This window comes from Salvelinus fontinalis, chromosome 15, assembly GCF_029448725.1.
Source record: "Salvelinus fontinalis isolate EN_2023a chromosome 15, ASM2944872v1, whole genome shotgun sequence".
In the NCBI taxonomy this organism is placed as follows: domain Eukaryota; kingdom Metazoa; phylum Chordata; class Actinopteri; order Salmoniformes; family Salmonidae; genus Salvelinus; species Salvelinus fontinalis.
In genome coordinates, this window is record NC_074679.1 from 30,135,441 (window position 1) to 30,149,206 (window position 13,766).

Here is a 13,766-nt window from a genome sequence, read left to right on the forward strand (position 1 = left end):
TCTATCCTCTTTATGAATGATTTCAAGTTCATTATCAACCACTATGTTTTGAATTTCTTGACTCGTCTTATTCTTTTTGTCTGCTTTTTCAGTAAAGAGAGCTGAGTGAGCTATATCTTATTGAAATAAACTATTCCGAATCAGATTACATAATGTATTAACATGTTTCAAGTTTTTCCAAGTTGTATAATGACTTGAAAAAGAAATAGAAAGGCGATTTCCATTCTCTCCATAGAATAAATGTCCAGCGCTGCTATCCCTGTCCAGTACTAGTGATGGCAGCAGTCAGACATAGGTGATACACTCAGTGGTGCTGGTCAGACACACTCCACAGCGGTGGTGTAAAGTACTTAAGTAAAAATATTTTAAACTACTGCTTAAGTCGTTTTTGGGGGTATCTGTACTTTACTATTTATATTTTTGACTACTTTTACTTCACTACATTGCTAAAGAAAATAATGTACTTTTTTACTCCATACATTTTCCCTGACACCCAAAAGTACTCGTTACATTTTGAATGCATAGCAGAACGGGAAAATGGTCCATTCACACACTTATCAAGATAACATCCCTGGTCATCCCTACTGCTTCTGATCTGGTGGAATCACTAAACACACATGCTTCGTTTGTGAATTATTTCTGAGTGTTGAAGTGTGCCCCTGGCTATCCATAAAATAAAATACAAGAAAATTGTGCGGTCGGGTTTGCATAATATAAGGAATTCGAAATTATTTATACTTTTACTTTTGACACTTAAGTATATTTTAGTAATTACATTTACTTTTGATACTTAAGTATATTTAAAAACAAATACTTTTAGACTTTTACTCAAGAAGTAATTTTCTGGGTGACTTTTACTTCAGTCATTTTCTATTAAGGTATCTTTACTTTTACTCAAGTATTACAAGTAGGTACTTTTTCCACCACTGCTCCACAGTCACACCTCAGGGCTACAGGGTAGGTATACATGGGGTCCATGTTGGCTGAGCAGTTAGGCAGCTGCACCGTCACCAGGTGTGTCTTGTTGCAGGTACACACACGATGGTAGGACTATGTAGGGAGGGTCCAGGACAGGCTTCTGAAGAGACACACACAGAGACAAGGTTCATTTCGATTAACATGTTCGTTCATTCAACAAGCTCCACAATTACGCTACTCCATTGGAAGTACAGTTTATGATAAATTAGTTTATAATAAATTAGTTTATTACTTACTTTATTTTGTCACTGGTCGATTTAGCCTCTAGCCGGGATACAGTGATGCATTGTTCTACAATAATCATCATACTGTAGTTTAGTACTCATAATTAAAATGTTTACAGAGTTTGCTGACATCTACTGATTTGTAACCGTTATCTGCAGTCTGACTGCATAGGACTCTCTCCTGCTCTCCATCCTCACGTCCCAGGTCTCACAGCGCCCCCAGCAGGTGTCCGTGGTGATGTGCAGCCCGCCACAGCCTGGTTTCCTGGCCTGGAAAGTAAACTCCGGACAGCACAGCCAATGAAGCGGGGCAGGTTGACGGATGAAGCCTGGATTGGTGTAATGCCATGACTACAGCACTGTACAGCACAGCAGCACATAACACAACCTGCACAGACACCACACCACAGGGTTATCTCTATTGCCTAACATTACACTCTCTCTATATCTCTATATCTTTTATCGAAGTCTTCAAATAGTTTGTGTATAGCAAGTTAATGTGGTGAGTATTTTTGTACTTTATTGTTGGTATTTTAATGAAAAATGTAAAAAACTATTAAGCAAAATCTTAAAAAATTTAATGTTCCAGAGATCTCTGTGATTGCTGACCCTAACTCCATAAAGAGTAAGTGTGACTGATCTAACTAAAGTGTTATAACTCACCACTGCGCACCTCTCCTCTGGGTCATCTGGGCTCACAACTGGTCTCACTGCAGTAGATCTCCACTGAAGAGGACTACCACTGAACCTCTGAATCAGGAGCTGCAGTAACTCAGGTAGCTGTGATGTCTCTGACAGCACCTGCTAATGGATCCCAGGGAGGAACTTCCAGCTATTTATCCCAGCATGTCATGTCAATCAGGAGCCAGTCAGGAATTAGTAACCTGACTGGCTCTTGCCAGAGAGTCAGGCTCCTGTCTGATCCCCCTTAGGCCTTTCTACCTCATCAGCCCAGTCACCTGTAAACTACAGGCCATTAGCCTGATTAGGGACTGTGGCTGCTTCTTTGTTCATAGCTATCCAAATGGAAGAGGGGGGAAACACAATCATACATGTAGATCTACACTCAGGCTAATTTAGCTGATGGACCTCAGGAGCTATTCTTACAGGTGAGATCCTTTCCCTGGACCTGCTAACTAACCTGTGTTTTCTTATCCATTTCAGTACAAGTCTGTAAATGTAATTACATTTTGTAAATATTAATTTATATTTTCACAGAGCACTTACTGTAGCTCTAATTTGGATGTTTAGTGTGTGGAGCCCATGGAGACAGGAGTATTTTACGGTCTGGTTTGATATGTGTCAGCCACAGTAACGGAGATGAGAGCAGGGAGAGAGACGAGAAGACCTGAGGGTTTATTTGGATGAGTAAATACTTCGCTCATCATGAAATGACCCTCAGGATAATGGGGATTGGAGCAGAAGAACTCAAGTACTTTACGAAATGAACCTCAACCTCCACCCAATTATAGTTAGATTAGAGTAGCAGGGAGGGAGGATGAGTCAGGGATGACTCCACCTGATCTCAGTCATCTAAGCCCCTCCTCCCTTCCTGGACATCACATATTACCTGGCATTTTCTAAAGAGTTCTAAAGTTCAAGCCATCTTTTAAAGCTCAAATCAGGTTTTCTAATACCTGTATATCTCTGGCTCTGGTTAAGATGATAATACAGTAGTGACCTCTTGTTCCTGCTGGCAGGACTGACTATTCCCACAAATCAAAGGACCTCATCCAACCATGGATGTTAAGTCAATGATACTGTATGACTTGTGGGGTGGATTTTTTTTTTGCAATTCTCAAAAACTATACAGTGATAATGGACTGGCTGCCTTTGCTGTTGCCAATAACTGTACAAAAGGCCAGGTGTATATTATGTTTATTTATTTTCTAAATTAAATCTGCAATAAATACTATATTTCATTACATGGCCCCAGCAGACAGCAGATCTTAAACTGGTGATACAGTTTAACTTTTCACTCTGTTCCACGCATACAGCAATTGATATGTAACACTGACACTCTAGTCTGTAGTCAGCTATAGACCCACTGGAGGAGAAGGAGTGGAGTGTTAAGAGAGATCTAAAAGGACACTCTAAGCCTACCTATCCATAAGATCTAAAAGGACACTCTAAGCCTACCTATCCATAAGATCTAAAAGGACACTCTAAGCCTACCTATCCATAAGATCTAAAAGGACACTCTAAGCCTACCTATCCATCCAGATCTAAAAGGACACTCTAAGCCTACCTATCCATAATATCTAAAAGGACACTCTAAGCCTACCTATCCACATTTACATTCTAGTCATTTAGCAGACGCTCTTATCCAGAGCGACTTACAGTAGAGTGCATACATTTTATTACAATTATTTTTTTTTACATACTGAGACAAGGATATCCCTACCGGCCAAACCCTCCCTAACGACGCTATGCCAATTGTGCGTCGCTCCACGGACCTCCCGGTTGCGGCCGGCTGCGACAGAGCCTGGGAGCGAACCCACCCAGCCTGGGCGCAAACCCAGATACTCTGGTGGCGCAGCTAGCGCCCTAGACCACTGCGCCACCCGGGAGGCCTATCCATAAGATCTAAAAGGACACTCTAAGCCTACCTATCCATCCAGATCTAAAGGACACTCTAAGCCTACCTATCCATCCAGATCTAAAGGACACTCTAAGCCTACCTATCCATCCAGATCTAAAAGACACTCTAAGCCTACCTATCCATCCAGATCTAAAGGACACTCTAAGCCTACCTATCCATCCAGATCTAAAAGACACTCTAAGCCTACCTATCCATAAGATCTAAAAATACACTCTAAGCCTACCTATCCATAAGATCCAAAAGGACACTCTAAGCCTACCTATACATAAGATCGAAAAGGACACTCTAAGCATACCTATCCATCCAGATCTAAAAGGACACTCTAAGCCTACCTATCCATCCAGATCTAAAGGACACTCTAAGAATACCTATCCATCCAGATCCAAAAGGACACTCTAAGCCTACCTATACATAAGATCGAAAAGGACACTCTAAGCCTACCTATACATAAGATCGAAAAGGACACTCTAAGCATACCTATCCATCCAGATCTAAAAGGACACTCTAAGCCTACCTATCCATCCAGATCTAAAGGACACTCTAAGCCTACCTATCCATAAGATCTAAAAGGACACTCTAAGCCTACCTATCCATAAGATCTAAAAGGACACTCTAAGCCTACCTATACATAAGATCTAAAAAGGACACTCTAAGCCTACCTATCCATAAGATCTAAAAGGACACTCTAAGCCTACCTATCCATAAGATCTAAAAGGACACTCTAAGCCTACCTATCCATAAGATCTAAAAGGACACTCTAAGCCTACCTATCCATAAGATCTAAAAGGACACTCTAAGCCTACCTATCCATAAGATCTGCGTTTGGTGAAGTGGATGGATTTTATATCAATATATTACATGAATTCTGAGATGTGTTTTGAACAAGAAGTTATTCTTGCAGTGACTACCAGTGTTCATGTTGTTGTTCCACTGGTCACAATGGGATACACTTTTGTAGGCTATAGCCCCCAACCCCTACAGGTGTGACAAAATGGGGAGTATGTCCGACTTGACTGGTTGATATATTTAGCCGCCCGGACTCTACTCCTCGATCGGTAGAGGCTCGCTTTACTCTCGGGGTTGTGTAGACATCTCCACATTTGCGCGCGGTGGGAGGGGTGTAACTGTGCTGGTGCTTCACAACTTGTACTGTACACCGCACTCTGTTTTCCCTATTCCAATCAATGAGTATTGTTATTGCCGGACTTGTATCTGATTGCCAGACAACTGAAACACGTCTATTCAACTTTGTTACATGTAAGTAGACACCTTTTGGCGAATGAATGATAGTGGCTTTCAGTTTGGAAAGCGCAATATTACTTTACTTACTCTGAATAATGTTTGATTTTAGGCCTATTGTTACAATATTTGACCCTCTATTCACCCCCGACTTGTGTTCAGATGATCATATTAGCCAATATAGCAAATTTAATTAGCATATTTGAGTTTTGTTCCCCCCTCTCTTCATAAATCGTGTAGCCTGTGGCCTATGATGAGTATTTCATTAGGCAACTTCACCATATTTTGACAGAACTATAGGACGAGCTGCACGTCGACAGTATAGTCTACATTATTAAAATTCTTCTGGTCCATACTTGTCTGCCTCAAGGACTCTTGACAGTACAGAACTTGGGTTTGAAGCGCACTAGAGCGGCACTGAACACGTGCCCACTGGTGCTCTATTTTAGGCAGTGGCAAGTTCACGACGTCGACACGTCTGTCGCGCTATCTAGCATTTCGCTAGTCAAAGTGCACGACATTTATTCTTAACTCGACCTATGTGAGGAATATTTTAAACTCTAATGGAAAAAACTATCCTCCCACTGGGCACGGACTTTATTTCAAAGTCGAGTTTGATTGACATTTGGTTGAGTTGTCAACTAATGTGAATTCAACGTGAAACCAACAACAAATGTCACCATGTCATTGGATTTAGGTTAAAATTTGGGTGAAAAAAAATACATTCCCTTATATTGATGACTTTTTGATAAACCAATCAGTTTTCCACATTGATTCAACTTCATCACGTTGCATTTTGTTGTTTAAATTAGTGGAACATTTGATTGACCAGTTTTTGCCTGATAGGCTAAAAACAAGCTTACTTGTTTGATTATGTTTAACTGTCCTCTCAACAGTGTATGACTGGCATTTTTATGGGACACATTAAGTTTCATTCATGCAGCCAACTTGCAAGACAAGACCCTGTGATAGTTTCTTTATGAATGGAAATAATGCTACAGGTTATTTTTAGCCTATAAACACATATCAAACTACTTGAATTGGCATTGACTATTTTTCAATGTCGATTAAGTTTTTGCATTACTTACAATTGCTTTGTTGCTGTTTTATTTGAGATCTTTGCATTTTACTTTTAAGTTGTTGATTCTTAAAAAAAAAATTGTTTCAAAACGGTTCTTCGGGTTTCCCCATAGGAGAACCCTTTTTGGTCCCAGCCAGGTAAAACCATTTTTCGTTCCAGGTAGAACGCTTTTGGAACTCTGTGGAGTCTGTGGAAAGAGTTCTACATGGAACCCAAAATGGCTAGACTTGGAACCAAGAAGGGTTCTTCAAAGGGTTCTCCTATGGGGACAGCCGAAGAACCCTTCTAGTTTCTAGATAGCACCTTTTTTTCCTAAGAGTGTACACTCGTTCTCCTGAGCACATACCATAACATTAGGTCAGGGAAATGACAGTCATGATTGATGTTGGATTGACTTGAGTTAGACCCAGAAAGTAGATGCTGTGAAAAGTCAGATGTCTGGCAAAGTTTACAATGACTTTACTTGTATTAAACTTTGCCTTGAAACTATCAGAGAGACCAAATATTTCAGATTGAATAAATTCAGAGATAGCCTAATCTGCCAGTTAGTTTTTACAAGGTGGAAGTTGATTTGTAAAACTTTTTCTTAGTATAATTTCCCTCATGTTAACGTCCTCATGTCCATTTTGTCAACCATAGAATCCGCTTGGACCTGAATGCTCATTAAATAATTATCTGACATGTAAAATCATGCTTCATGGCTTATGGAACTGATGAATGAAAGCTACAAACAGAGGGAGATATACAGCACAAGCCCAGTCAAGTAATTGGTCTCTTTGCCAATAACAATTTCTCTGCACAGCATATTGGATGTTAAATACTAACAATGAAATGCAGAACGGATCAGAGCAGTATGACTTCATCATTATGAGTGGGAGTCATGTCCTTGACCCTAATGGCCAATCTGTTCCAGTGAGGCCTGGGCTAGACTGACTGAGCGGTTCTGATATGGGGAGGCCTGTCTGTCTGTCCTCTGCCTCCTCTGAGTCGGCAGATTAAAGAAAACAATGCCCTCTCTCTGTTGAACACTCATGTCTCTCCACAGGCTTACACAGGATACTGCATATGCCCCAAACTGCCCTTCCCAGTGTCCCTTTCTTCAAATGAAACAGGAGACTATTTTTCCTCACCCTCATCTCTCCCCACTTGTGTCACGTGTGTGTCAGAATGCTTGGCTGGATAGGTGGAACCAGCCCAACACACTACTGATTTATTACCTCTGTTCAAACATGACAAAAGGTCTGTGTGCTCTCAAGTCTTGACTGCATTAAAGCCACACTGTAGTTTTTTGTTGCCAATTACATACACAGGCTGAAACAGAACAAATGCGCCAGCACAACAAATATTGTTCAATTAGGCCCTTCCCCTCAGTCCTCCAAAAACAAAACAAAGAAGTGTTAGGCCTATACTGTTGACGGAAATAGAAGTTATGGTGCGTAACCCTCCACCTCGTTGTCCAGCCATGGAGTGATTAGGTGAATGGACTGGACATGTGTTCCAGTGGACAAACAGACTGTGCTATCTGTCAATGTCATATGTCTGAAGCCTGTGTTATTGCCTTCCCACCCCCTGGTCTTTTTCCAGTGCATTGTTACAGTATGTGTTTTTGACCCCGCTGTATCCACAATTAGAGCAACCCTGTATGACTTTGTCTCAGGGACACACAATCTCTGCCCCCCCCCCCCCTTTCTTTCTTTCTCTCTCTCTCTCTCTCTCTCTCTCTCTCTCTCTCTCTCTCTCTCTCTCTCTCTTTTCAGCTGACATGAACCTTTTGATAGCACAGATGCCACACTGAGGATAGTGACAACACAGTTTCACAGATTAGGAGAATGATTGAATTGAGTTGCTTTTCAGTCCAGACACTAGGGTCTTTCCACGAAATGAGTGCCTCTCGCGTCCCTTTGATATTTAAATAAATATGACATATTATGATATTAAATCAATCCTGTTATATTAAATAAAGTACCCTTTAATACATACCACGTGTAGAATTCAATCAAATGATTTTTATTATGAATAAAGACTTACTAATGTGCCAAAAAAATAAATAATTACTTGTCCCTCTGTGCACCTTCTGTAACTTCTAGTACCATTTTAACCCACTTAACCCCAAAATATCTTCCAAGTTCTCTCCATCATTCTAAAGCCCTAGTTATTTTGTTGCTTTGACAAAGTAATTTCTGAAGATGATTATTTATTTACATTTTTTGTGATTTTTCATTTTAAGGTCAACCCTGTTATTTGAACTTAACTCTTGTTTTAATATATATACAGTATGTTTTTTAATATCTTCTATTTTAATAGTCAAATCATTGTGCAAAATCAGGTCGAGCATAGTATATATTTTTCACCTCTTGAGATGGGAAAACTTTTTTATTAAATTTAACACGTGCTCTTTATGACAGAATGTTAAAATTAAGTGAAATCAACTGTTATTTTTTTGGGACCAAGTTACACTTCTCATAAGGGACCAAATTGGCGAAATGACCCACTAGCAGTGGTGGATAAGGCCTCACCTCGTGTTTATGCTTTTTAAAGTTCACCCTGTGTTTATTGCCATTATTCTCTGTATAAGTTATATAGGGAGAGGTGAAGAGCTGTAGGTTAAGACTCTGTTATTGTGCATTGAGTATTTTGACCACAGTCACCTGTTGCCTTTTCATAGCTGTCAGTCAAGTTTGATAATTGAGAGAGAGCAGAGAGAGTGGAGCGAGCAGAGAGAGAGCAGAGAAATTAAGCAGACATCTTTAAAGGTCACACATATTTCCTATCACTTATTTGCATCCTTGAGCTACATGAAACAAGACAAAACAGAACTTCCCCAACCCCCACCAGAGACAGAACTTAAACTGATAGAAGCAATCATGGCTTGAGACTCAGGTTAGGACAAATTGTGAAGAATTATTAAATATTAAAGCATTAGACCTCTCACTAAAGGCTTCAGTCATACAATAGTTATACTTAAATCTGAGCTGGTTCTCTAGCAGATTAGTAAGAATGTCTCACCCCATGTTCAAGAATGGCCTTTTCCCTTTATTTAGATTACAACCTCTCACTTTCAGTTATTTGAAAATGAAATCAAAATATTATATTAATAAATTATTAATATTAATAATATTAATATTATATTAATAAAACAAGCCATAGAAAGTTGGTTGCAATTTCAGTTTAATCCACCAGAAAAGACAGAACAAATAATACAACAAATATTATGGTTAAACTCAAATATACTAATTGATTTAAAAAAAACATTATAAAAAAACAACAAAAAAAGATTATGATCATTATAAATTATATCATAAATAGGACTGGTGGAGTTATGTCACACATGCAGCTAACAAAAATATATGGAAATGTCTTCTCTACCCAAAATTACAACCAACCAATCAATCAATCAATAAAATGTATTTATAAAGCCCTTCTTACATCAGCTGATGTCACAAAGTGCTGTACAGAAACCCATCCTAAAACCCCAAACAGCAAGCAATGCAGGTATAGAAGCACAGTGGCTAGGAAAAACTCCCTAGAAAGGCTGGAATCTAGGAAGAAACCTAGAGAGGAACCAGGCTATGAGGGGTGGCCAGTCCTCTTCTGGCCGTGCCGGGTGGAGATAACAGAACATGGCCAAGATGTTCAAATCTTCATAGATGACCAGCAGCGTCAGATAATAATAATCACAGTGTAACGTTCAAAGAGTGAATGGGTGTGGAGTCAGGCGCAGAGAGCAAAGGATACGGGGAAAAACACGCCTTAATGTCCAACCAAAAAAGGTACAAAGGGTAACGCCGAACATAGGCGTAAATAACTCCACTTAAGTACGCTCTGGTAAATAATCCGGACAGCGAAAAACCCAACCAACACGAACACCTCTAACCATACAGAAAACAAGCCCGCACAAACATAAGCGGGCTAAACAAACTTAAATAACACCACCCTAACAACCCAACAATGAACAGGTGGAAACAATTAGACAAAACCAAACGAAAAGGAACAAAGGATCGGTGGCAGCTAGTAGGCCAGTGACGACGACCGCCGAGCACCACCCGAACGGGAAGGGGAGCCACCTTCGGTAATATTCGTGACACACAGTGGTTGAAGAGGGTGCAACAGGTCAGCACCTCAGGAGTAAATGCCAGTTGGCTTTTCATAGCCGATCATTCAGAGTATCTCTACCGCACCTGCTGTCTCTAGAGAGTTTACAACAGCAGGTCTGGGACAAGGTAGCACGTCCGGTGAACAGGCCAGGGTTCCATAGCCGCAGGCAGAACAGTTGAAACTGGAGCAGCAACACGACCAGGTGAACTGGGGACAGCAAGAAGTCATCAGGCCAGGTAGTTCTGAGGCATGGTCCTAGGGCTCAGGTCCTCCGAGAGAAAGAGAGAGAGAGAGAATTAGAGAGAGCATACTTCAATTCACACAGGACACCGGATAAGACAGGAGAAATGCTCCAGATATAACAGACTGACCCCAGCCCCACGACACATAAACTATTGCAGCATAACCAACTAATTGCAGCATTACCGCAAAAATGGAAGAGGCAAGTGGAAGAGGGAAAAAGTAATGAACTTGCCTGACAGCCCTGCATTAAGAACATTGTGATAAATAAAAAATCTACCAGTTTAATTTAAGGACCCCAAAAATGACAGCTGTGCCATAGATTGCAAAAATAATGTAGTTGTGAAGAGATTTTTGATGTACTGATTCCATGGCACATAGTTTATGAACTGATACACAAAATGACACCTGATTCAAAACGTATAATATTAAAGCTGATCTAACCCATAAAAAAAAAAAAAAAAAAAAAATGTTTTGCAAAATGTTGGATTATGCAGTCTCCTGGTGTTCTCCATGTTGTGATTTCTGTCTTCACCCTGGTGAGTGGTAGGGTTGCAACAGTCATAACAAAGTATAACTGGGGAACTGAGGAACACGGTGACTGTGATTTACAGGCTTTAAGTGTGAATACATGGATCGGTATGCTATTGCTACTACTGAGTCAATTTCAGTATGTGTGCATCTCATTGACTGTTCTTGTGTAAAGGGTATTGCATTAAATTAAAGGTGTCACTCATAAACAATAACCTGAACAGAAGCAATAAACATTCTCTACACTCCTTATGTCAGTGTTATGTCAGTGTTATGTCAGTGTTATATCAGTGTTATGTCAGTGTTATATCAGTGTTTTGTCAGTGTTATGCCAGTGAAATGTCAGTGTTATATCAGTGTTATGTCAGTGTTATATCAGTGTTATGTCAGTGTTATATCAGTGTTATGTCAGTGTTATATCAGTGTTGTTATGTCAGTGTTATGTCAGTGTTAAGTCGGTGTTGTTATGTCAGTGTTATGTCAGTGTCATGTCAGTGTTGTTATGTCAGTGTTATGTCAGTGTTGTTATATCAGTGTTGTTATATCAGTGTTGTTATATCAGTGTTATGTCAGTGTTATGTCAGTGTTATATCAGTGTTATGTCAGTGTTGTTATATCAGTGTTATATCAGTGTTATGTCAGTGTTGTTATATCAGTGTTATATCAGTGTTGTTATATCAGTGTTATGTCAGTGTTGTTATGTCAGTGTTATATCAGTGTTATGTCAGTGTTGTTATATCAGTGTTATATCAGTGTTGTTATATCAGTGTTATGTCAGTGTTATGTCAGTGTTATATCAGTGTTATGTCAGTGTTATATCAGTGTTATGTCAGTGTTATATCAGTGTTATGTCAGTGTTATATCAGTGTTATGTCAGTGTTATGTCAGTGTTATGTCAGTGTTATGTCAGTGTTATATCAGTGTTATGTCAGTGTTATGTCAGTGTTATATCAGTGTTATGTCAGTGTTGTTATATCAGTGTTATGTCAGTATTGTTATATCACTGTTGTTATATCAGTGTTATGTCAGTGTTATGTCAGTGTTATATCAGTGTTATGTCAGTGTTGTTATATCAGTGTTATGTCAGTTTTGTTATATCAGTGTTGTTATATCTGTGTTATGTCAGTGTTGTTATATCAGTGTTATGTCAGTGTTATATCAGTGTTATGTCAGTGTTGTTATATCAGTGTTATGTCAGTGTTATGTCATGGTTATATCAGTGTTGTTATATCAGTGTTATGTCAGTGTTATTATATCAGTGTTATGTCAGTGTTATGTCAGTGTTATATCAGTCTTATGTCAGTGTTATATCAGTGTTGTTATATCAGTGTTATGTCAGTGTTATGTCAGTGTTATATCAGTGTTGTTATATTAGTGTTATATCAGTGTTATGTCAGTGTTATATCAGTGTTATATCAGTGTTGTTATATCAGTGTTATGTCAGTGTTGTTATATCAGTGTTATGTCAGTGTTATATCAGTGTCATGTCAGTATTGTTATATCAGTGTTATGTCAGTGTTATGTCAGTGTTATGTCAGTGTTGTTATATGTGGCCCCGTGTGGCTCAGTTGGTAGAGCATGGCGCTTGCAACGCCAGGGTTGTGGGTTCGATTCCCACGGGGGGCCAGTACACAAAAAAAAAATATATGAATGTATGTACTTGTAAGTCGCTCTGGATAAGAGCGTCTGCTAAATGACTTAAAATGTAAATGTAAATGTAAATGTAAAAAAATCAGTGTTATGTCAGTGTTGTTATATCAGTGTTGTTATATCAGTGTTGTTATATCAGTGTTATGTCAGTGTTATGTCAGTGTTATATCAGTGTTATGTCAGTGTTATATCAGTGTTATGTCAGTGTTATATCAGTGTTATGTCAGTGTTATGTCAGTGTTATGTCAGTGTTATGTCAGTGTTATATCAGTGTTATGTCAGTGTTATGTCAGTGTTATGTCAGTGTTATATCAGTGTTATGTCAGTGTTGTTATATCAGTGTTATGTCAGTATTGTTATATCAGTGTTGTTATATCAGTGTTATGTCAGTGTTATGTCAGTGTTATATCAGTGTTATGTCAGTGTTGTTATATCAGTGTTATGTCAGTATTGTTATATCAGTGTTGTTATATCAGTGTTATGTCAGTGTTATGTCAGTGTTATATCAGTGTTATGTCAGTGTTGTTATATCAGTGTTATGTCAGTATTGTTATATCAGTGTTGTTATATCTGTGTTATGTCAGTGTTGTTATATCAGTGTTATGTCAGTGTTATATCAGTGTTATGTCAGTGTTGTTATATCAGTGTTATGTCAGTGTTATGTCATGGTTATATCAGTGTTGTTATATCAGTGTTATGTCAGTGTTATTATATCAGTGTTATGTCAGTGTTATGTCAGTGTTATATCAGTCTTATGTCAGTGTTATATCAGTGTTGTTATATCAGTGTTATGTCAGTGTTATGTCAGTGTTATATCAGTGTTGTTATATCAGTGTTATATCAGTGTTATGTCAGTGTTATATCAGTGTTATATCAGTGTTGTTATATCAGTGTTATGTCAGTGTTGTTATATCAGTGTTATGTCAGTGTTATATCAGTGTCATGTCAGTGTTGTTATATCAGTGTTATGTCAGTGTTATGTCAGTGTTATATCAGTGTTATGTCAGTGTTGTTATATCAGTGTTATGTCAGTATTGTTATATCAGTGTTGTTATATCTGTGTTATGTCAGTGTTGTTATATCAGTGTTATGTCAGTGTTATATCAGTGTTATGTCAGTGTTGTTA

General features: G+C 38.8%; 2 protein-coding genes and 1 non-coding gene across 3 annotated transcripts in view; 2 read left to right on the forward strand and 1 right to left on the reverse strand.

Annotated features, from left to right (window-relative positions):
• Positions 1–285: 285 nt before the first annotated feature.
• gphb5 (glycoprotein hormone subunit beta 5) lies at positions 286–1,891 on the reverse strand. The gene is given in 7 exon segments (XM_055863328.1): positions 286–334; positions 938–1,051; positions 1,053–1,078; positions 1,401–1,489; positions 1,492–1,544; positions 1,546–1,590; positions 1,866–1,891. Coding segments are annotated over 7 exon segments (402 nt in total).
• Positions 1,892–4,906: 3,015 nt separating this feature from the next.
• syne2b (spectrin repeat containing, nuclear envelope 2b) overlaps positions 4,907–13,766 on the forward strand; it is a 150,699-nt gene continuing 141,839 nt past the window's right edge. Inside the window, exon 1 of the mRNA XM_055863320.1 lies at positions 4,907–5,061. The gene's annotated coding sequence lies outside the window, so the exon portion shown is untranslated. The remainder of the gene's footprint in view (positions 5,062–13,766) is intronic.
• Positions 12,542–12,617, forward strand: trnaa-ugc (transfer RNA alanine (anticodon UGC)). The gene has a single exon. It is a non-coding gene; the product is annotated as a tRNA-Ala (tRNA).